Source organism: Zonotrichia albicollis, chromosome 3 (assembly GCF_047830755.1).
Source record: "Zonotrichia albicollis isolate bZonAlb1 chromosome 3, bZonAlb1.hap1, whole genome shotgun sequence".
NCBI classification, from domain to species: domain Eukaryota; kingdom Metazoa; phylum Chordata; class Aves; order Passeriformes; family Passerellidae; genus Zonotrichia; species Zonotrichia albicollis.
The window spans coordinates 69,988,788-70,013,863 of NC_133821.1; the positions used below are offsets into that span (position 1 = coordinate 69,988,788).

The following is a 25,076-nucleotide window of genomic DNA, read 5'->3' on the forward strand; positions in this document are numbered from 1 at the left end:
TTTGTCCCATCTCATCAACCTGAGATCCAGCCGGCAGGAGTTGCTCTGGGGTCAGGGGAGCAGGGACAGCTTGTCCCACGGATGACTGGAAGGGCAATCGGGCCAGGAATGACATGTTGTCACCCCCAGATGCTTGAATAAGTCAGAGCTGCAGTTTAAGAGCAGAGTGGTTGTTAGAGTATGGTTTAGGAGAAGTCATCTATCTTTCCTTCATTATGTTAGAGCTAGTTGATCTTTGAAGCTCCTGCTTAAATTTTAAGAGGTTTTCCCATAAGAATATGGATTTTCTATTCACAATTCACCATAAGAAAACAAAATGCATAATATGATCTCCCTACTGTTTGTCAAGGTTTTATAAAATCAAAACTTTTCCAGAAGAATTGAGCTTTCAGTACAAATATTTTCCTTTCAAATGTCTTTTTCTTTCCTCCATTCATTTGCTGTATGAAGTTTAGGCAAATATTTGTCTTCCTTAAGTGCAGACCAGTGATTTTCAGAATATTGCTTTCTCCATATTTCAAAATTAAGATAATTTTTCTTGAAGTATAAATAAAAGACTAATAACAGTACAAAAACCCACTCTAGGCTACTCATTGAGCAGTGAGCTCTGCCCTCACAGAATGAAAGGCTTTCCGAAAGGCTTTGCAATTCAGAAGACACACCTATTAACCATTAAAAGAAACCTCAGCTTTTTTCCTGGTTAGTTCATAGATCCTGTTAGGGTAAAGCAAGTATTTTAGAGAGGCATCCAAACCTAGTGTAAAGACATCCAGTGGTGGAGGATCCATCACTTCCCTTGCTAGTTTGTGGCAATAACGAGTCTCTGCTGTTCCTGATTGCCAGGATTAGTTTGTCTTGGTTTAGCTTTCAGCTATGCATTTTCTCTACTATATTAAAAACTCTACTCCCCCTGCATACCGCCTTCATAAAGTTATTTATATACTGCAATCGAGACAATCAAGTTGCTGCTCCATTTTCTTTTTGTTAAATAAATAGGCTGAGCTCTTTAGCATCGCAGGACATTTCCCCCAGCACTCAGAGCACTTTTGTGGCTCTTTTCAGCACCCTTCACAGGTTTTCAGTATCTTTAAAAATGGCCCCATGCTAACTTCATTCTTCCAGCAGGTTTTATCCACCAACATTCTGTTACAAATAGAAAAGGATTGTAGCAAATGCCCACCAATAGAAACCTACTGATACTTTTCCTGATACACAAATTTAGCACATAAATTGTTATGCTAAGAGCTGTGAGTTATTTTGTTGCACTTTTGAGCAGGTAAGAAGAAATACTTTTGTTATGCTTGCTTGCCACTTGAGGCTTGCTCCATCCCCGTTCCTTCTTCAGTTCTAGGGAGCATGGTTTCTTTCTAAACTGAACTGAGGTTTTTTTAAAGTTGCTCGGTTAAAATTTTTCCATACTTGCACCAACAAGGAATGGCCAGAAACAAAGATGATAAACAAAATTTGTCCAGAGGCTTTTTCTGGTCAGGCAGCAGGGATTGCTAGAAAATGAACAAATTGTTCTAGGATGTTGTTTCAATAATATCCAATTTTTCACTTTACTGGACAAACACAGTTAATATTTTAAAAATACATTCTGTGTTAAGTGTAGACCATCATAATTTAGATTATTACTACTGAAAAAGATTTTTTCATAGATAGCACCCTTGAAAGTATGTGGTTTTATGCCTAGCTGAACTCCATGAAATATGTACACCCTATAATGAATGAACTTACTTTACCTTTTGGTTTTAGAAATATGTTTTTATTCCATGACCATCCGTTGGAAAATGTGCATCGTGGTCTAAACTCTTACAGGGGTCATTTTTTGGTTTCTTTGAAAGTTTTGAGATGCTTGTTAGTGGCCTGACATTCAGATGTTCTGAAACACCTTTATAGCCTTTCAAGTGGGCATTGAAATTGCTAGTCCCTTGGGTCAGTTTTGCCTTTTTTTTTCCCCCCCCAATTCTCTCACCTTCTTTAAAAATAGAAAGTGTTCTCAGAGGCAAGAGTTCTCTTCTGGGAATAAACATGTAAATATAGTTAGACTTCAGCTGCCAGTTAGGGTAAAAGCACATAATCCTGTCTGTGGAAGATCTGTTTATTGGGGTAGAGGAAAACTGCCAGGTAGTTTTCAGAGAAAAGAAAAAAAATGTTTCCTCTGGCATTTAGTCTTCATCCTCTCAGTGCAAGTAAATGCTATTCCCACCATCAGCAGGCAATGTTTGCCTTGAAAAAACTCAAAGTCCTGGATATCCTGGGTCGGATTTTACTTTCTCAGTTTTCAGTGTATCGTGAACTTGGGTGCAATGAGCTGTTGGTTTTGGTTTGCTTTTCTATGTTGGAACTGTATTTAATCTGAAAGTGTGTCTGACATAAGGAAAGACTAAAACAATTTGGAAGCCTGTGGCTTAGTTTTGTCTAAATATATCAAGATGGAAAGTGTTACGATATCATGAAAGAAGAAGAAAAAGTTTTTTGAAGAGCATTGGAATGATCAGGGAATTATACATTTACAGTATTAACATTTAAGAAGTTTGATACTTGAAATGAGAACCTTAACATATTTTGGGAGGACATAGAATGGATATGTGTACACATACATGCATGACTTAGTGCTTTGTCATGAGGGAGGCATCTCCATCAAGCAGAAGGAGAAAAAGGAGATCAGTGAACAGACTGTTCTCACACATTACTGAGAGCCTGTGGTGTCAGAGCAGCAGATTGTGTGGTGTTTGGCTGAGCATGTTTGAGAACAAGAAGATGCCAATGGGGGTCAGTATTGGAAAGCTGGGAGCTGTCTTTGTCTCTATAGGGAGAAGTTGGACTTAGGAGAGTTCATTCTTAGCAAAATGTTACCTTGAAATATTTCCATGGTCATTTGCAGCATGTGTTACTCTTCATACAAGATCTTGGGGCAGCCTTAGATTTTACATCTAGTTTTCTTAATTATTTTCTTTTTTTTCTTTTCTTCTTTTTTTTTTTTTTTTTCCGTTTTTCCTTTTTTTTTCCCCCTTAATGCATCTCTTTTGTGCTTATGAATTGACACAGCATGCATTTTCTTCCTAGACCCATGCCTTTTCCTTGGTCTCCACCCCTGTCTGGAATTGTGCATCCCCACCCACAGCACGTAGCTTCTGAGAGCCCCATTTTGGGGAGAGTAATCCTCCTTGATGAATGCCTATTTTGTGCAAGTTATACAAGAGGGTTGCATTGTTAGAATCTTCTGTTGAACTTGCACAAAAATAGTCCCTACTCAGGGTGAATAGGGACTGTATGTCACTAAAAAGCACTTTATTATTCATTAGAGCCCTGCTTGTTAACTGTCACCCAAACTAAAGAATATCTGTTATCAAATGTATCCCATAGAGTTAGCTTAATTGCTCACAGGGAAGTACTTGGAAGAGATTTTAAAGGACAGAAAACAGTGAGCATTTTCAGTACTTAACGATATGCCGCTTTTAAGTGCACTCATGCCAACAGCAACAAAAGAAGTGTTTAGAAAACAACTTGAAAGGCTGCAAGAGGGAGATGCGAAGCGAGTGCCACACTGACATATCTCAGTCGGTGTTTTGTTGGAGGTATTTCATGCCTTTGGGCATCGGGGCAGAATCTCCAGATGACTAATGTCTCCCTCTTCAATGTGGGGCATAAAGAGACACTCCAGTGTACATCTCCACTGGCTGGGTGCTTTGTAGTTCCCTTTGAGAGGTACAATAGTTAGGACAAGGAAGCAACTGTTGGTGAACAAAAGATGAGAAGAATTCTGAAGCTTGTAATTTGCAGGCCTTCAGGGGACTGTTTTCAAGTGTTTGGTTGGGATTGTTTTTCTTCTTTTCTTTTTTTTTCCTTTGTCATATTTTTTTGTTCTCCTTTGGATTTTGGAAACACCAAGAAAATAAAATTTTCTCACATCTCCCCAAAAATATGGAATTTTAGCCTCTGTGAGTGATGCAAAGACTTAAAATAATGGGGGATGATTTAATTCCCAATATAAACAAGTACCAATAGGAAAGGGAGGAAGGGAGATTTTCTAAGGCAGATCCAGAAATTTTGGGAACAAGTATCCCTAATTGTTATGCTTGAAAATCCCCTAAGTGTTTTTAATCTTCCTCATAATTGAAGTAATTAAAATAATTAAACCCAGAAAACTTGTACTGAATAAATGTGGCTCCTATGTAAGGAATGTTCCTTGTGATAAACTGCAGTTCTAAGATTGTATCGTGCAGTATCTTCTCATTACTGATTTTCTTTCCCTTAAAACACTTTGCTACATGTTTTGTCTAGTCTCTTTCTGTTAGGACAGCCTTTAATCTAGCTTTATATTTTCTGATATAGCTGGAATATAAACTCTTAAATTGACATTTATTCTTGATGTAAAGGCTTGTATAGGGCCTTGGGACTTCACCAGAATGTCAAATTATCCATGTCAATATGGAATGTCATTGTCATGGGGTGACTTTATGATGTGGAATTGTATCCCCATTTGTCTTTTCAGCCCAGAAATAAGTTTTTGCACCTTTCAGACTAGATCTGAGAGTGAAGGGGGGGAGAAGGAGAAGTGGTGGATTGTCTGAGGTGGCTGTATTCAAAAACATAGAGATGAGAGCTTCAGCATTCTTGCTCACAGAGTCTGTTGCCTGCAGCATGAATAGCAGGAGAGAGCTCTCCTTTGGTTTGTTTAGGTTTTTTTTTAGCTGGCTGAGTCAGAGAAGTACCTTGGACTGTGGCTTTTCTTTTTCTTGGAACTGACTGGCCATGCTCTGGATCAAAAAATCCAGAACATTGGGAGCTCACACCTGTGGCTCACTGCAGCCTGGGACATGGCATTTTCCAGCACAGGAGGGACTGATAAGAGACTGAGCAAGCCAAGCTACAGCCCATCACAAGGACTCCCTGAATTTGCCATCTCTTCAGGACAGCAAGAGGTTTTATTGTTTGATATAATTCAATTTTTATGCTTGTGAATACTTTGTTTGCTAAATAAACGATTTTCTTCCACTTTTCTCCCAGGAAATCTTTTCCTGAACCAGTTGAGGGAGGGGCAGCTTGAATCTGCTTTCTAGAGGAACCCCTTTGGAAGTTTCCTCCCAAATTTGCCCTAAACCAGGACAGTCATATTTCAACCTCTAGCCACTAGTGCCCCTTATACCTTCTTGTGCTAAGTTAGGCAGGTCTCCACACTTCAGTGTTTTCATTTGTGTGCAGAGAAAGTGATGGGTTTTACTTCACATGAATTTCACAAAAACAATTGATATCACTGCCAGCTGTTGGCCTCCCTGGGCACCATTTAACTGGATATAAGAAATATACAGAAGTGTGTGCAAGTGAATATACACTTCTATAAGAAGTATAAGAAATGTAAGAAGATATTCTTCTCTTCTCTCATATAAGAAATATACAGAAGTGTATTCAAGTCTGAATGAGAAAAGGCATATTTCTGAGTAAATAATTGTGTTTCATGTATAAAAAAATACAAGTCCTCTTTTCTGAAGAAAATATATGAACATGTACACACATATACAGGCATTATCTGTTTCTGTAAATACACAAATGGAAATGTGTGTCTTTGTGTATAGGTTTATGTCTGCATTTAAAGTACAGACACACACACACAATTATTTGTTAGAGATAAAAACTCTCTGTCCTAGTCAGAGTTAGTAGTGCACCTGAAGTAAATAATCCACAACCTAGTGTATGTCAGCCAGTTTAACTGGAGTTGTACCAAGAATTGTGTACAGCTTCTCAAAACTGCCCATGTGGGCGAGATCCAGGCTTCCTAGCAAGGACTGAATCCCTTCTGATAATCTGCTGTGTAGGTAAAAATGTAAAACAAAAGAACCCAAACCCACGCCCCCAACCTCCCAAAAACCCACCCACCCAAACAACCAGAAGCAAACAAAAAACTTCCTGAACAAAACACCAATGCAACATGCTACCCCCCCAAACTAATAAATCAATTATAACCAGACTGCCCATGGGACAGTGGCTGTGAACTTAGTGATCCCACTTACTTTAGGAACGTACTGCAACTACTTGATTGCTGTTGCAGTACTCTTTTGTATGGTTATTTTTTCATTTGCAGCCAATCTCAAGATTGGTTCAGTCAACTGGAATGCTCTCAAGGTGTTCTTATACAGAACAGTGATGCTTTCAGGCTCCTACCTCATGTTTGGCTGCTGTGAGTGGGCTCTGCTTTTCCCCAGGATAAGAACATAGTAAGATCTTTGCCTGAAACTCACGCTGAAATTTATTTGAGGTTGCAAAACAGTTTGGTTTGCTTATTTGTAAACTCTCTGTTTGTGAAATGCTCTGGTTCTTGCCAAATACAGTGTAAAACCAGCTTCTTTTAGGTGGTAACATCTAGCGTGTACTGGAACCTTGAGCAGCAGGATTCCATTTAAATTAAATGCAACAATAAAAAAAAGAGAAATGTTAACCACAGTTATTTTTTTGGAAACCCAGAAAGACATAACTTGGTGCTTATTTCAAGCAAATGTTTGATTCTATTCTTTTCCTTACCATAGCAGTTTATCCAGCCTATTTATACTAAGATAAATCCTCTCCTACACCAACTTTTATCTTTGTTACAGCTTCATGATCCTTTTTGCCAGGCTTCTCTTTGGTCCTGGTCATTGGCATCAGCTTGGTGTTCTAGGGTGACTTTATCATGCTTGTATCCCCAATTGTCAGTTCTGGTCATGCTGGATGTTAAGTTCTACACCTTTAAAAGTAGATCTGAGAGTGAAGTGGGGAGAAGGAGTGGAATATCTGAGGTGGCTGTCTTCAAAAGCAGAGATAAGAGCTTCAGCATTCCTGCTCACTGCGGTGTCTGCAGCATGGAGAGAGCAGGAGAGAGCTCTCCTTTGGTTTAGTTAGGTTTTAGCTAGCTGAGGCAGAGAAGTTCCCTGGACTGTTTTCTTGGAACTGATCAGCCTGCTTTGGACCAAAAAATGCAGAAAAACACCGGGAGCTCACACCTGTGGCTCACTGGGGCCCAGGACATGACATTTTCCAGCACAGGAGGGATGGATAAGAGACTGAGTGAGCTGAGCTACATGCCACGAAAAGGACTTCCTGAATTTGCCATCTCTTCATACCAGCAAGAGGTTTTATTGTTTGATATAATTCAATTTTTATGCTTGTGAATGCTTTGTTTGCTAAATAAACAGTTTTCTTCCACTTTTCTCCCAGGAAATCTTTTTTCTGAACCAGTTGGGGGAGAGGCCACTTGAATCTGCTTTCTAGAGGAACCCCTTTGGAAGTTTCCTTCCAAATTTGCCCTAAACCAGGACAGGGATGTTTCAAATTCCATGGATTGGCTGCAGAACATCAGTGAGGACAAATAGAAACATGGCTTGTTTTCCTGTCATTTCCCATTCCTGACTTGTCCCTTTTTCCACTTTTGAGTGTTAGACTGGTGCTGGAGCAGCAGTGATGGCCCAGTTAGAGAAAGGCAGTGCACATAAATGGGGTGGATGAATTTCTCACAAGCTGAGCTCATGAGGCGATTGCTGGATGGGGCCACAATCTGAGAATTATTTTATGCTCCTTGAGGTTGAAAGGTGATATATATAATTTGGGACGGGAAATTGATATCATAAACAAAACAATCTTGTACATTGTAAAGGTCTGGGGGGAGAATCCCATAAACACCTGTTTCAGTGTGTGATGACAGCTGGTGGGGCTTTTAGGGTCAGGCTTCCCTCTGCAGCTGTGCTTGCATTCTCGAAGGAGAAACCAGCATCTTTTCACATCCTTAAGAAATTACTCTCCCTGACTGTTTGTGGAAGAGAAATCAGAAACCATATATACCACAAAGTATTTTTTTTAAGAAGGAGAGTGGCTAATGATATCTGAAAAACAGTATAACATGATCTGTCTCACATCTGGAAAAGAGCATAAAATGTCTTGTAATGTCAGGAAGATTTTTCATTTTCCATATCTTGTTTCAACTTTTGGGTAATGTGAGGAAAGAGATACTTAATTACTTGATGGATTGCACTCCTTAGTTCAGAGTTCAATATGCCATTTTATGCAATATTATCTAAGGGAGTACAACAAATTTAAACGTTTCACATATAAACAATTTACATACCTAAATCCTGAAACAGACATCTTTGTTATCATGTAGCATGACCAATGACACTTCTGAAGCTTTTTAAACACAATCTTTAAAGAACCAATAAAAAAATATAGTTACTTTATTCTTCCCTTTAACTAATTCTTATAGTTCTGTAAAGCTGATGTGTAATTTGAAAACTTTATTAAACATATGATATATATTTTTTGTGTGGAGAACCTGGATACAAGTACAGAATCAGTATATAAAACCATATTGTGGGTTTTTCCACATACATGAGAGTGTTTTAGAAATCCGGTTTGCAGGACTTGACAATTATTGTAGATCTGTTGGAACTTCATGAAATTCAGGGGACTTGTACCAGTATAATCTAACCTGCAAAAGACACAGGTTTTCTGGCTAACTGTCTGGGGTAGCAAAACCAGATCTGTGTAAAAAAAGATTGTACCATGTTAGAGCCTTTTTCTGCTTGTTGGGAAGGATAAACTGTTCCAGAATGAAGCCCATTTTAGAACTATCTGTGATAGATATCAAAGCTCTCCAATACTGTGGATTAAATCATCCCACTGCTTTACAGAATTAAATAAGTGTAACTTGTGAATTTGGATAAGCTCTGTTTATAGTAGTCGGGACCTGAGAGAGTTTCAAATTAAATTTATATTCCCTTAGTTTAACTGAAACCCAAATGCCCAGTTTACCCTCTCTGGGCTCTGGTAGATCCGTCCTCTGTACTGCCACATTTCAAAGGCCTTCAGAGCTATACAGCTTTCTCCTTTGACTAGATAAAAGAGTGGAGTTTAGGTAGTCCTAGTGTGATGGCTTTGATTGCATTTGCACCAGGACTTTTGGCAGCAGGACTTTATTTTTATTTTTCTACTCTGAAATGAACCATAAAATATATGTAGCAGTACAGACATATATCTACATAGATATATGTAGCATTTTTTTACTTTTCCAGATGGCAGATTTTTCCAAATTGTGGCTGAAAAAGATGTGGCATCGCAGCTTGTCACTGTGTTGTCATTTTTGGAAACCTTTTGTTCATTCTGTTTTGCACACAAACACATCTTAAAGGCTTTTAAGCTTTGATGAGTAAATTGAGCAAAGTCTCATAGTTTGACTTAAAATCTTCTCTGTGAACAGAGAGAGATTCATATGGTTCCTGGACAATGTGGCATTATTTTGTTTTAAAACTGGAACACAAACCACTTTCATGTGAGAGGTTGAGCAATCAAATTTTGAGTTGTTCAGGCTTTTTGTTTTTGCTGTTTTACGTTGTTGTCCTTTGCTTTATTTTGGGAGATTTTGTTGGTGGCTTTTTTTGTGTGACATAATTTGATTTTATTTTTATGATGAACATCTGGATAACTTTCAACAAAGGAAGTAAAAATAGCATTAGCTACATCGAGCCACTAAATAATTTCAGGTGAAATCACTGAAATCAGCAAGGTTCTGTTCATTTTTGACAGCAGGGGTGGGCAGCCAGTGCCTGAGCAGGCAGCAGTGTGAGTGCCCAGTACGGTTCTCATCCCATGGGGAGCAGCCTGGTCCTCTCTGGGGGCCTGGGATTTGGGACCACCTTCCCCAAAGCATTCAGCAGCCATTAAATGGGCCCCTCTCGGTGAGCCAGAACTGTGACCTGTCTGTGACTGTCATACAGCTGGCTGAGATAATTACACTGACAACCACGTTATCAAGGCATATCTGAGCTTATTCCTTAATTACAGAACTTCTTTGCATTATTGTTTCATTCTTGCCTCAGGCTCATGGAAATCAGGACTTTATCACAAGGGGTTTTTTTTCTGGTTAGAGCTGTGTCCTCTAGACTTGTGATGAAATTGTGAAGTTTACCACAAAATATTTGAGTGTGCACACCTTTTCTTCACATTTCTCAGCTTTCCTTCACACTGGTTTCAGGCAGAGACTTTGAGTCTGTTCACATGAGCAAAAGCTGCTCTTGAATTTGTATTCCTCAATATTTCAAAGTGTGGGGGCATTCACTAAGAATGTGTTCCTCCAATTTAAACTAACATTTAAGCAAAGATATCACACTTCAATAAAAACTGGTGTTCACGGGGTTACAATTCTTGTCCAGGCAAACGCTTACTAAAAGATGGAAATGGAGATTCCACAGAAGAGTGTTTTCAGAGCAGGAATTGTATTAATGCATAGGCAATACACTGCTTCTTCCCAAGTTCTGATGCATGGTAAAAGTGGAGGGTTTTGATCCCATAAAGTATCTATCTTCAAAGAACCCATGCAAAACAACTCTTATTATTTCTGTCTGGAAAACAGCAAATCCAAGTTATTTCTCTAAACAAATACAACTCATCAGTTCACTTTCTTTCAGGTCCCAGGCCTGTGTTTTGCTCTTTTTAGTGATTATTTTTCCATTTGCCTATTCTCTCATGTATGTACTTAATCATTTGTATTTGTAAGAAGTGGTGACAGGAAAAGAAGAACTCTCTGGTGTCTTGCCCACACACAGATTTCTAGGGTGGAATTAAGTTTAAGATTACAGCTCCTAAATGACCCTTTAGTGAATTAATGAAGTTTCAATTATTTTTTTACTGCTATCAAAATACTTGGACATAACCTTGTACTGTTTTTCATATGGTTACCTCAGCCTCAATGAAAGGGGAAAGTTAGAAATGTCCAAAAGTGAACCAAGGTCCAAGCAGATACAGAAATAAATGCCTGTTGGGACCAGACAGTGCTGCATTATTTTGCAAAGACACCACACAATTAATGATGTCTACCAGTAGCCTGTTTGGCATGGGAACTACATTGCTTACTTAAAAGACCCTTCTCTACCCGAAAGCAAGCAGAAACAGCCTAAAACTCCAAGGAGGGTGACCAGAGGAGGGGCATCTGAGGCAGTGGCCAGCCCTTCCTAGGTGTCCAGGGTGGGAGGAGAGGGAGGGACGGGTCCCAGCTGCAGGAATCCGGGGTGAGGAGGTTAATGACCTGACATTGCTGCCATGCTACTCCTTTGTGCTGGGCCTCTGCGGAACCCTGGATGGGAAGCATCTTTCTTACAAACAGCTCCCTTGCCTCTTCCAAAACCTCAACCTAATCCCAGCAGCTTTTGTATGAAATGAGCACTTTTCGTGCTAGTTAAGCCGTAGGGTTTCTGGTTCCAGTCAGTGTTCATTCAAGAGGTTTGTTTTTTGTGGGAAAGAAAAAAACATAGGAAAAGTTGTGGAAAAAAGGAGTGACACTATTGTTGCTGCAAATATTAAGTGAATTTCATTCTCTCTTTAATTTTTCCTGGTGTTCATGACATCCCAGTTATGATAAATAAAGCTTCATGGTTGCTGGATCCAACCTTTATTTCTGCAGTTGCACACAGGCAGCATGTTGCTAAAATTACCTAAAGCATTCTTTAAGCTATTTATTGGGGAGGGTTGCTTTCTTGGAGATTTTGTATAAAAAATAGTTCAGTGCCACCTCAAATCTAATGTTTAATTCAAAATGGACACTGCAGAAATTTACATGTTTTGAAAAAGGCTTCAGTACTGTACATCGAGTTTCATTTTTAATATTATATTTTAATAATGGGCCACCTTTCTTTCATAACAGGATTATTTTACAGATGAAAATAGAGTACTAAAAAAGGACCCTCAACAGGATTACCATCTGGAATATGCCATGGAAAACAGTACACATACAATACTGGCTTTTAGCAGAGAGCTGCACACTTGTGACACAAATGACAAGAGCATAACGGTAAGAGTCTCTGACTGTATGTAGATAGATGAACTAATTAACACAGGATAAATGTGTGTGTGTGTAGTTATTAAGCTGGTAATTAAAATATCTTTTTAGTAAAAGGACAGAATTAGAAAAAATCACTTTCCAAAATATCTGTTTGCTCAGGTAAAATACTTGTGCTAGTTGTTTTAAACTATTATGTTTAAATTTCAGCTTTCTTTGTTTTTTTACTTTAATACATTTTGTTCTGTAATTTCTAACAAGTGTACACAAGATTGAAATAGATACTTCTGCACCATCAAGTCCTATATGCCATTGTTACAACCATTCAAGGGAGGCCAAATTGAGAAATACTTTTAAGATTCTGCACTAACTTTTAATTGATCTAAGAAATAGATTTTTTTAAAGAATGGAGAATATATATTTAAACGGTCTGTTTGCTTTATTTCTTTATTCAAAATTAAAAGTGAAAAAAAATGATGGTAAAACTTTCCACGGTAAAATAATTTTAATGGTAAATTCTTCTGTTGCCCTAGGGATTGTTGTGCTATTTCCTAAACATAATCTTAAATTACATGAAGGTGATGACTTTGGTATTGGAAATGACAGAAAGGTTAGAGAGATTTGCAAGGCTTTCTCTGCTTTGGCTTGTTTACTTCTTCTTTTGGAAGCATTACTATGGGAGCAAAACACTATATTAATTATCTGAGTTTTTACAATATATGCAATTATAGCAACATGAGAGGCTGAAATGTAGGAAGCAAATGCCACCTGTGTAAACCACCAGTTTCCCAGGCAGTCAGTGGGTCTCTGGTTTGCACACTTGCTCCAAATTCTCAATATAATTTAGCATTTTGAGACACTTCAGGATTTATTATAGCACTTTGTCTCAAGGGTCATTCTTGTAATCTGAGAATAGTTTACAGAGAACTGATCTGTGTAGTGGCTGTAGATTGATTTTTAAAACGTAAATCTGTTCTGTAATTGTATGTTAATTTTCCATAATATCTAAGGACAACAATTCACTGAAGGTGTTCACATCTTCACAGACTTGAGCCTGGAAAATGTCTGGCAGAGAAACATTCTGGCTGCTGATCAAATAAGTAACATCTCTAGAGAAATGTTTGTAATGTATTTAGCTGGTTACTTCTTTATGAGTCTTTTCTGCCATTTTAAGATACGATTTCAGTTCACAACATTAGGGAAGGAGTCTTTCAGAGAACAATTTAAGTTCTGTGTATTTCCGGTTAACCCACTGATTATAAAAAATTTTTTATTTCAAAGGCCAAATTCTGTGGGTAGATGACTGCTCCTCTAGAATACATTGTCATTGCTTAAATACATCTGTGTCACAGCTATTGTAGGATTTATAGGAACTGTGTAAGGAAGACGTTGCTCCTATTCCTTGTGGACATTCTGCTTTGATTTTTCAGGAGAGCACAGTGCGGGTAATATGGGCCTACCACCACAAAGATATGGGAGAAGCAGGGCAAAATTACCACGGATCGAATCGTGGTACAAAGAGTCTGCGCCTGCTGAACCCTGAGAGAGAGGAAGTCTCATCTGCCTCTTTGCCGTACTTTGACTTGACAAACAAAGACGTAAGTTACTCCTACATGCTGTAGAAACCTACATGCTGTGGGTTTCTGTGCAGATGGGAATAAGGTGGTAGCCAAAGCCTTGACTCACACAACGAGTAGTGTGACTTTTTTAGGCAGATTAAACATAAGGAAGAAATTCTTCACTGTGAGGTTGATGAAGCTTTGGAACACCCTGCCCAGAGAAGCTGTGGATCCCTGGAAGTTTTCAAGGGATGGGGCTTCGAGCAGCCTGGTCTAGTGGAAAGTGTCCCTGCCTAAAGCAAGGGGATTGGAATGGGATCTGGACCTCCAAGATCCCTTCCAACCCAAACCATTCTGTGATTCTATGATAATACTGTGCTTGTGCCCTTTTTATTAAGACAGGTGCCTGTACCAGACAAGGACACAACATACTGGTGCCAAATGTTTAAGATTCCTGTACAACATGAAAAGCATCACGTGACAAAGGTGAGTGATTCAGACTCAGAAAATTTAGAGGAATTTAGAGTATAGTTACACTTCAAATCAGTTCTTGCACTTTTGAAGTTTTTTTCACTGCTTACTGGAGGAAAACAAGACCTCTTTCTGTATTCACAAATATGGATCAAGTGTTTGTGTGTGTGAGCCCAGAAACTGGCTCAGGTGTGTCCTTCAAACTGCCCTGAACAATGACAGAGCCTCTTTCTTGCAGTTCTTTTCTCCTTCATCTTCTCTCCCATAAGAAAATGAGATTGAAAATGATTTGTGTCTGTAAATATTTCTGACAAGGACTAAGTAAAATTGTCTAAAAGCATGTTACATCAAGTTTTTACTTTTATGTAGGAATTTAATGAATTTCTTTCAACAGATAGTAATTTTAAATTTAAAAAATGATTAAATGGTGTTTGTTTAAATAAAGGGCCAGGTTCTTATTTGACTCCAGTCATCTTTCTTGTGATGACCAGTGTGGAGCCAGGGTACATCACATAAGAACACACACCAGTGTTTTCAGCAGTTTAAAACCTAAATATTATTTCAAAAAGAGATGAAGATTGCTGTTTATTTAAAAAATAATGAAAATGTGTGAATAAACATTCACAGAAAGCTCACCAGGATCCTAGGTGACTTGAAAACTCATATGCATAAACATGTTTTCCTATAATACATTTTGTAACTTTTCTTTCTATTTTAAATTGAAAGCTTGAGTGCTGAGGGAAAAATGATTCTCACATTTCTCCCCAAAAGCAATATACTGAAGACCTAATGAAACAACAAATTATTATTTTTCTAATACGCTGAGGATAGCTTAGTGAGATAGTTCTGGCCCTCATTTTTATCTTTCTTTGAACTCACAGACACATTGTGTAGAATGCTACTTCTTCTGTTCTGTTACAATTGTCAGTCATATTTCTTCAGTGCATTCAGTAAGACTGAAATTTTTAATTAATTCAGAGAACTTTAACATGTGATATCAATGTCTGTATGATAAATTTTAATTACTCTGAAATATTGCATGTTTCTACACTTTATCAGAATGAACAATTGCAAGGCTCAAATTTCTGCCTTCAGGTACTTGATCACATTTGAAATTTGTGGCAGCTACTTTCACTGTATGAAATAGAGAATTTGCTTGTGTTATAATATGTATGTCAAGATCTCTAGTTTTTCTGCTTTAAAATGAGAAACCTTTAAAATTGTAGTGTCAAAATCAAGCTTCTCGTGTTAAATTTGGTGGAAGTTGTAGGTATTTGCTGCTGCTAAAAAAGTTCCCCAAAAGTATTCATTATTTATAATTTCTGATTTTATTTTCTAAATGCTTTGCATGACTGCACATACAGTTGCTCAGTACTTAAAAAATAGTGTTTGGTTGCAGCTAAAACAAAATTTTAGCTCAGAAATACACTGGTTGATTTTTCAGGATAATTTTATATTCTTTGTTTTACAATAATGGATAAAAAATATTGAAGTTTTAGAAGTCATATTTTCAAATCAGCATATATTTTATAAAGTTAAAAATTAGAGTAAAACCCTCAGTGATTTTTCCATCTTCACAAAAGCAAGAAAATTTCATTTTGTGGCTTAAAAATTTTTAGAGAGAGAAAAATGAATACAGAAAGAGAGTAGATTTAAGTAGGAACACTTCATAGCCTTTCTTCTCAGGGGCACAACTTATATTTTCCTTTAAGTGGCACTTTTAGATGCCACATAGAGGGTTGTTGTGGAATTGTATCTATGTGCTCTTGCAAACTGATTAAACATTTCCTAAAGCCTGCTGATACACAAAGGATGGGGCTTATGGCTGCTGGGGAAGATATTAGCTGTGCAAACAGAGCTTGAGTTCCACAAAGGGGAGGGCGGATGAGCTCTCTGCCCTGATCAAACTGTCCGGGTTAGTTAAATACTTACATGGATGTTGATGCTGGATTCCCTCTGTGGCACAGTTTTCACACAAATCTACACATCTCATTTTTGCAGACAGAAAAAAAGAGGTGTAGACATGGTATAAATTTGTCTGTGGCATAACTTAGTCTGCTTCACCAGTGTACATGTGAGCTGGCTTTGGCCATTTCTGTGCTCCTGTTTGGTTCTGTGAGGGTTGGACTGCTCAGTTTGGCTCTTGCTGGACAATGTGTGCCATCAACAGTGTGCACTTAGCTGAACTGGTGTGTAAATCTGACGGTGGCCTGGGTCTCAAGGAGGTGCATCAGCCACAATTGGAATTTTTTTTCCTATGTTCCACCATTCTCTGTCATTTCTTCTTTCTTGAAAATTGCTTTGAGCACTTTATAACAAAATACTTCTTAAATATCAGTTTCATCTGGGAAGCATGATGTTTTAATGAAGGACACTGAAAAAAATTAGACCTGTCATTAAAGGTAGAGGTCAAGACTTTTAATTGTCTCTGGTTAACAAATACCAGATTCTGAATTCAGATTCTGAATTTAAAGCGTTTTTTAATGTCTATTAAAGATGCAATATTTAAAAAAAATATTGTCTTTAAACCAGAATATATTTAAGGTATTTACAAATACGTTTTGTAAATACAATCTAATGGTGCCAAAGCTGCGTACCTGATAATCCATGAGTCTTAGGGTTCACTTGCAGTAGCGTTTTAGTTTCTTCTGTTTGTACAAGATGAAGAAATAACTAGTGCAAGAGATCTCAGTACTAATCAAAGGTAAATTATGTAAGACCTTAGATCTTTTCTTTCTTTTTAGATAATATTAATGTTACTTTCCAGGAATCACAGGTAATGGGAAACAGCATATTTTCATTGATCAAGCTGCTCTACGTGATATGTAAATTGTGCAACAGATAAGATTGTAATCTTCTGTTCATTTCAGAGGTAGAATAAGGACATGGACAAGTAATTTCTCCTTATGCTGCATTTACCAGTGAAGAACAGATCTTCCCTGCAATAAGGGGACACCCATTCAGGTTTAGAACTTCTCCATTAAATCTTCTTTTCTTTCACATTTCTTGCAACATTCTCTTCAGGGAAGAGATTGTGTCTTCCTCCTACATGTCCCTACAATGCCTTCTGTTTCTAATGCCTCCAGAGACTTCTGGAGAGACAGCTCATAATGACATGACTGCTAAGAAATGAAACAGAATAAGACAGCTTCTCAGTAGCTGGGCATAATAATGACAATAGTGATACAGGAAACAACCAAAACCTGGCACTGAGCTGGTTTTGTGGCTCTAATGGTTTACATCACTCCTCAGCTTTAAACTGTCTACCTGGCTGAATTGTGGCTCCTTAAAAATTTGTTAAACTTCTATAGGATTTTCCCTCAGAGCATTTTCTATTAACAGAAATAGAAGGGTAATTATAAGGGTAATAGGTAAATTTTGAAAATAATATATGCAGATCAGACGAAAGGGCTTGCTTGGAGGCAATAGCAGGCATTCAAATCAGATATTTGCAGGATGGCCCTGCAGTGGTCCCAGAGTGGTGGACTTTGGCTGCTCTTCACATGGAGAGCACTCGGCTGCCTGTCTGCAAACTCCTCCTGCAGCTATATACTGTGCATTGACCTGTTCTGCTGCTCTGAGCTTCAGGCAGTGGTGTGTGCCTCAGGCTCACTACCCAAGGGATTTTCACTTTTCTCACATGCAGAAGTTAGCTAGGAGCTTTCTCAGAAGTAGGTTTCTTAGAAAAATGCATTCCCCTTATTAGCCCAGACTTTCTGGCGATGGGTTTAAGACTATGTCTTGCTGGGATTATTTGCAGTTCTCTGTAAATGTCATTATTCCGACTGGTTTTGAATGTGCCCTTTAATCACATTCCTGAAGAAAATTCTCTGATTTCACCAGCTGCACCTCAGGAAGAAACTCCACTCCAGCAGGACCTCTTAGAAGGAGGGAGGGCGGGATCCACTGGTAGAGCAGACATCCAGGCAGGTCCACACACCTACCTTTGCATGAAAATGTATTTCTGTCTCCCTGCTAAAGCCATGCTGAGGGCAGGTTCCTGGGTGTGAGGAGCCCACACAGGCAATGGCACTGCTGCACCAGGCTGGCAGCAGGGCTGACAGAGACAGAGGTGATCATCCCAGGGAGCACACCCTGAAAATGGGTCTCTGCAGTATCCTCCCCCTTGTAAATTACCTGGATTGTCGCTTTCTTTTTGCTCATTCAGTTGGAAAAAAAAAAAAAAAAAGTTATTCAGTGACAGTCAACTGGATCTTTTGAAGTCTTGTCAGTTTTGTACTGTTGAGATGTCTGATTTTCATGACTGTCACTGTGTGTGGATATGTGTGTGCTGACACACCTCTCTCAATTTTGACAAGTTTTAAGACTATTTGCTGACAGGTTTTTTCAGCCTATTTGCTGAATTTATTTTTTCCTTGCTGTGAGCAGGCATCATGAATGTATTTACCAGCAGCAAGAAAGTGAAAATTTGTTTCACATTCATGATAAATACTTCCCAGTGTTTCAATAAACAGAGCTCTAGCTTTAAATTCAAAGCTTGTTCTTAACTGCTTTTTCTACTTGTGGTTCTACAGATGCAGCTCTTTTTTATTACTATCTTTAGTTAAGGTTTCAATACTCCATGTCTTCTGTCACTTCAATTTAACTGTATTGCTTATTCAAATAACTGCATCTGCTAAGGATTCATGACTCTGCCTTCACATTTACATCAGGTCTTCCATGTGCTTGATTGTTTTTTCTGTTGCAATTGAAAGACCTTAAGACACAATATTTCTTCTGCTGTCTACATTTTCTGTGAATCCTATAGACCTGTGGTCTCTCCCTCCACCTGTCAGAGTGTGTGTAAACTGGAAATTTAGAGTATATACTGGTGAAAGACTGGTACGGATATCATACATACCAAACGTGCCATAATCTACTTGTGTGAAACTTTTCAGCATAGCATGCCTGTGCTAGTTCCAACACTGTAAATTTCCCTGCTATGTTTTCTTAATTTCTTTTAAAAACACTGTGTTTTCCTCAGGAAAAGTATTTCCTCAGGCTTCATTAGTAATAATCCCCTAGTCAAAAACATGTCAAATATTGAATTTTCCTCCAAGAGTAGGAAAAAAAAAATATGTAAAATAAACCCCAAAATTGGATAGTACAGTCACTTGTATCTGCATGTCTTTTCCCTTAGAGTAACTCATTTTTCCTTAGCTCTAAACTTTATAGGTTGTTTCAAAACTAGTATAGTCAGAGGAATATGATGAGAAATGCTGTGATGTGGCTGTGTCCGAGAGCATAAAATATTTCTGATTCTGGAAGAGAACATTTTACATGGGACATCTAGTATTAGAGGGCATTTGGCGTTGGAAAGGAGGATGGCAGTTGCATTTTGTAAGCTCTTATAAGTTTTGGTTCTTGTATAAAGCAGTCCTTCCACGTGCATTATTTGAACCTGCTTATGAGAATGGTGTGAGCAGGTTTAGCTCTGCTGAAATGGGGAAGAATCCCCACACTGGGAATTAAGCTGTGTGGTCAAAATCAAGTATCTCTTCAGTACAACTTATGGATACTCGAGCAACATATTAGAGACAGTAAATTTTCAGCCATAGAGAGGGGCTTCCTCTCATCTAACCTGACTTATCTATGGGCCTGAGCCAGCTGCTTAATTGACCTTACAGTGGCAAAACTCACTGTTGGTATCATCCTAGAGGAGTTGTGAGAAATGTATGAGCTCAAGCATCCTGTGTATGGTTCAATCTCTCTCTCCAGTGATGGATGAGAGAACCCAGACCACCAGCCTGTGTTAGATAAATAACGCCCAGATGAATGAATCAGGGGACATATATCTGAACCAAAAAGGTCAGGGGAGAGAAGAAACTATGATAAAAGCAAAAATTGCAAAATAATACTTGAAAAAAAAAATTGCCTGTAGGAAAAATGATCTTCTCTCAACCACAGCCCTGTGTAATTTTTTGGCACTAAGCCTGTGATGTGACTAGTGAAACAGGCTAATCATAAAAGCAGAAAAAAACTCTAATTATTTAGCATTAGCTGAGAAGTGTTACATTAGGCATATTTTTATAGCAGCACTAAAGTTTTCCATTAGAAGAGAGAGCCTCTTTTCAATTAAAGGAAGGCCTGTATTAGAACACACCAGCAGCTGCCAGTTAATCTTCATGTTCTGTTTTGGGGTAAACTGATAAGGAAGTAAAAACTCCAAAAAACTTGTTGCCACGGGTAACCGTACTTTTTGACAGTGGAATGCTTCAGTAATACCAAAGGCCTCAGTGTGAAAATACAAAGGGACTCCAGTTTAAGAGACTGATTGATTGGAAGCCAGAAGGGCAGCTTGTAGCTTGCAGTACCTAAATGAGGGCACTGATTTTTAACTTGAGTGATAGCAGACAGTAACTGCTTGTTACTCTCTGGCCTGAACTTTTACATTTTGCTAAATGTGATAACTCTAGCAAATTGTATCATGCAGCCTGACATAAACAAATGTTCTATATTTTCCCATGCATTCCCCTACAAAGCAATTTCAGCCCAAGTAAATTAGATTGGCAACCAGACAATCATCTTACGCTGCAGAGCTTGTAAGCTATCTGCCCTTTGATCTGCAGGGCTGGCTCTTTGGTGCAAGCCTGAATTGGCCCATGAGGCTTTCCAGTCCTAAGATTCATGTAACTGAACAGGCTGAAAATTAAAAGTTTCCCAAGCACTGTTGGAGGAAATAACAAAAATGCCTTATTTTCTCATATTCTGCTAAATTATTTAATATGCAAAATTGCTTAAGGTATTATTCCATTCTGTGACCACAGATTAAATTATATATGACCACAAATTTTGCTGTCCTACCAAACTTTCTGTTTCTTACATAAATTATTTTGTGGTAGTCTTCTTTCATTCTACTTGTGTATCTTAACTAAAAGAATTATTAAATTATGCAGTTATTGTTGCATTATTTATTCCATACTTGAAATGCAAAAATAACCTACTTCTGTCATCAGCAAAGTTGAATGTCTAGTTAATTTAATCCATTTTCTTCGATTTTTGCTTTCTAAATAAAAACAACATCATCCATTATGGCAATGTATTGACCATGCCAGCAGGTGGTAGGAAAATATGTGTGCTGTGTGACTTTTTGATTAAATAAAAGTCAGATGACAGCAGCCTTATTTTAAAATGTGACCAAAAGTAAGCGTGAAAAGGGGGAAGTACAATTTTTTTGAAGATCTCTGAGTTTTACCTCCCAATTCTGAGAGAATTTGTGAGGTAATCTTCAGGAGACCATTGATATTGGTTAACCCTGTTTTGTCTTGTGCCATGTCTTTATTTTTTTCCCCTTATTCTTAGCTTTATATATGATTTTAAAGTAAACCTATGACTAGGTGAGGCACTGAAAAGATAAGAAAATAGTCTGCAGCCAAACATCCACCACTTCTTATCATAGCAGGCAACAAAACACTTCAGAGCAGCATTTGTCCTTAGATGAGCATTTCCAAAGCATCTTTTGTGCAAATACCAGAATAGCAGGCTCATAGGTAGTAAAATCTCTCTTGAGTTGGCTTGTGTGGATGGATCACAAAACAAACCTAGCTTAGTTCTGCTAGCATCTTGGCATTGTTTCTGAAGATCAGCCTTCTAATTCAGACAAATGACATTGTAGCAGCATCTTAAACAGATTTTCAATAAGGCAAATTAAATTGCTCCAATGGTATTTAAATGGAACAGAACTATCTATTCCCATCTAATAGAATTATTTCTCTCCCATACCAATCTTTTAATCTGCAACCCCAGCTAGTGATGATAGTTTCAGAAAATTATATTATGACTCTCTCCCTCTTTCACATGCAGTGCGCAGTTGTCACAGCTATGAACAAAGCATAGATTCATAAACTCCACATTAGTGACAGTGAAAAAATAGGCAGACAATGGTCAGAAAATGCCTCTCCACCATGTCCACATGGCAGACTGTATTGGGTTTGCATGTTCTGATGGCAGGGGGCAATAGGGGTGGCTTCTGTGAGGAGCCGCCAGAAGCTTGCCTGATGTGCAGCAGAGCCAGTCCCAGGTGGCTCCAGGATGGATGTTCCAGTGGCCAAGGTTGGGCCCATCAGAAATGGTGGGAATGCCTCTGCTATAACAGATCTAAGAAGAAGAAAAAGAAGAATTATTGTGCAGATGTAATTATGGCTAGTGAATAGCAGAGTGAGAAGAGGAACAGCTATTCAGACCCCAAGGTCACTGAAGAAAGAGGAGCTGCTGCAGGTGCTGGAGCTGAGATTCTGCTGCAGCCCCTGGTGCAGACCATGGAGCTGTGCATCTGCAGCCCATGGAGGATCACAGGGCTGCAGAGATCCACCTGCAGCCTGTGGAGGAGCCCATGCTGGAGCAGGTGGATGCCTGAGAGGAGACTGTGACCCTGTGGGAAATGTGCTGGAGCAGGCTCCAGGCAGGGGCCTGCAGGCCCATAGATAGAGGAGCCCATGCTGGAACAGGTTTCCTGGCAGGACCTGTCACCCTGTGGAGGACCTGTGTTGGAGCAGGATGTGCCTGATGGACTGCATCCTGTGGAATAGTGACCCACTTAGAGCACTTTGTGGAGAACTGTTGCCCATGGGATGGACTCACATTGGAGAAGCTCGTGGAGATCACGCATAATAGGGACCCCACACTGGAGCAGGAGGAAGACTCCTCTCCCTGAGAAGTGGGAGAAACAAGGTGTGATGAACTGACCATAACCCCCTTTCCCCTTCTTCCTGCACTGCTGTGACCTTTCCATTGCTGTTGCTGGGACTGAAACTGTATCTTTCTGTTTTATGAAGTGCCAATCACAGTTTTGGTTTCTAGAGAATTGCCATGGTATAATTTTATTGCAGACTTTTAAAAAGAATCATGTAATCTGAAAATAACCCTTGTTGTGTGACTTCTTGCATGTGTTGATGGGTGATGAAGTCCTGCAAAAGGGTATACGAGGATTTGACTGGGTGAGAAAATATGGAAATAGTATTAAGGTGATCGTTACTTAACTACTTATTTGTAAGCTCTCTTATGTTTGTATATTAACCCTGAAGATATAAATTTTTAGAGGGTTATGAGCAATAGTTCCTGAGTGTTGCTCTGGAGGCTGTCCTGTCAAAATTGGGAGCCTTGTGCTTACTTTATCCCCTGCTTTCCCTTCAAACGGAAGGTGCCAGGATGTGCAAGTTGGTGGCTCCTCTGGGAGCTCAGTATCCAAGCACACAAGGTTTTTCTCACATATGATCCTTTTTGGTAGCCCCTCACAGAAGTCAGAGTGTCATTTTCAGAAAACATGTTTCCTGGTAATGTACTTCTGCACGTGCAAAACAAGAAAAGGACACACTGTCAATTCTCATGTGTTTTGTCTTTAGGCAAAGCTGCGCGCTCACTCATAAGCAAGAGGAGAAAAAGTGTAATGTAATTTTAGCTGCATGATCGAGGGAATTGCTTTGCAGTTCTACAATAGAATCAAAACCTCTGCCATTTTGCCCTCAAAGAAATAGACATTGCTGTGCAAGAATGGTGATGCCATGAACAAATGGGAGTACCTTTGCTGACTTTATTATTTATACTGTTCAAATTGTACGTTCCTCTTGAATAATTATAAACTCTTTATTGGTTATCCACTTTGGCTCTAGATATTTGGCCTGATACATATTTGGTTACATATTAATTTATGATGATGCTGTTTTCATAGGGAAGTAAGGATGCTCACGATTAATTGCCAATTGATTCTGCTTGAAGTGTGTCAGCTATGCTGAGAGACTATGGTCATCCTTTAGACCACAAACACTGGCAGTGGCTCTGCTGCTTAGGAATACAATGAGTGTACTGCCAGGATGCTTAACCAAAAGAAACATGTTTTTGCTTGACCTGAGCTTTTTATGAGATTTCTCCTCAGGGTTATACTTCTTAACTATTAGTAAATGCATTATCTTGAATCTTCAGGCATACGTCAGGCAGAAACAATGTTTTATTGGTATTTCTTTGAGCTAAACTTCTTTTGGATTTAGTCTAAATTACTGTAAGTCTTTAAAGTCTGAAACTCTTTATGAGTGGCAGAGTTCCAGGTAATTAATTAGGAATAAAAATTTAAGAATGAGCATGATAACAGAGAGAACAAGAAACCCTGTCTAACTCTCGTTTTTAAATGTTTGGGCTTATTTTTTATTACGTGTTTTGATTCCTCTTTCTTAATTAAAATATATAAGTTGTTCTGCAGAAATTCTGGATAGACAGTGCAATTATTAGTAGGATTATATGGGGATAGAAAGATTTATGTAAATTTAGATATATAGCCTTCTCTCCAAGCTAAAAACACAGCAACCCTTAGGTTTTACCTGAAAGTACATATTTTTTTCCAATAAAAATTCTAAAACTTAAAACAGAGGTATGGTAATTACTTCTTAATGCTGTATAGAAATAAAATCTAAATAAGAGCCTTCATTGAACAGCAGAGTCACAGAGTAAACAAACCCTTTTTTTTATGCCAAGAGCAGGAAATATCTGTGCTTTGAATTAGATTTTCCATTCTCGTGGTAAAGATCTTTCCTCCTCAGTTTTGTTAGAATTCTTATTCTACATTTAAAAGAGGACCCAAAACCAGGTAAACTCAAATGCCAACAATGCAGCTTCAATCAATCAATCAATCAATCAATCAATCAATCAATCAATCAATCAGATTACATTGTTATTTCAAATTAAAATTATTATTTGAATCTCCCTTTAAGGGGGAAAACCCCTCCACACATATTAAATACAAATCACACAAATTTCAATGCCTTAGATTGCATAGAACTTTCAGTCTGGAAAACTTCCATCCTCCAAGGAAACCTTACCTAATCATATTATGAGATTAGCGCTGGGGATGGTTTCTGTTGCCTGGGCCTTTTTCTTGTCTACATCTCTGTTTTTATTCAAATACAAAAATCTAGAGCTGTCACTAAATGCTCAGGTTAGATTTCTCTCCAGCTTGAAGGCAGTTTAAGTTAAGCAGTAATGCTCCCTGTTGTACCTCAGAAGTAATCATCCCTGGTGACCATGAGGGAACCAGAAGCAGTGGCTTTGCTCTATTTCCTGCAATTAACTCACCAAAATATACACCTTTCTAAGTGACACAGTATAAATTCAGAAGTCCTTGGAACAGAGAATGATTTAAAGGGATTTTTTAGAGGTGATGACTGAATTTAGGGTCTGGATCGTACAGTGAGGAAAACAGAAATGAGCACTTAGCTGTGTTATGTGCAAATGATCTCAGGAAAGATTACAGCAGCTAG

General features: G+C 38.5%; 1 protein-coding gene across 1 annotated transcript in view; it reads left to right on the forward strand.

Annotated features, from left to right (window-relative positions):
* MOXD1 (monooxygenase DBH like 1) overlaps positions 1 to 25,076 on the forward strand; it is a 50,175-nt gene that overhangs the window by 1,608 nt on the left and 23,491 nt on the right. The window contains exons 2-4 of the mRNA XM_074537801.1: positions 11,666 to 11,812; positions 13,231 to 13,398; positions 13,762 to 13,845. Coding sequence (XP_074393902.1) covers positions 11,666 to 11,812; positions 13,231 to 13,398; positions 13,762 to 13,845 — 399 coding nt within the window. The remainder of the gene's footprint in view (positions 1 to 11,665; positions 11,813 to 13,230; positions 13,399 to 13,761; positions 13,846 to 25,076) is intronic.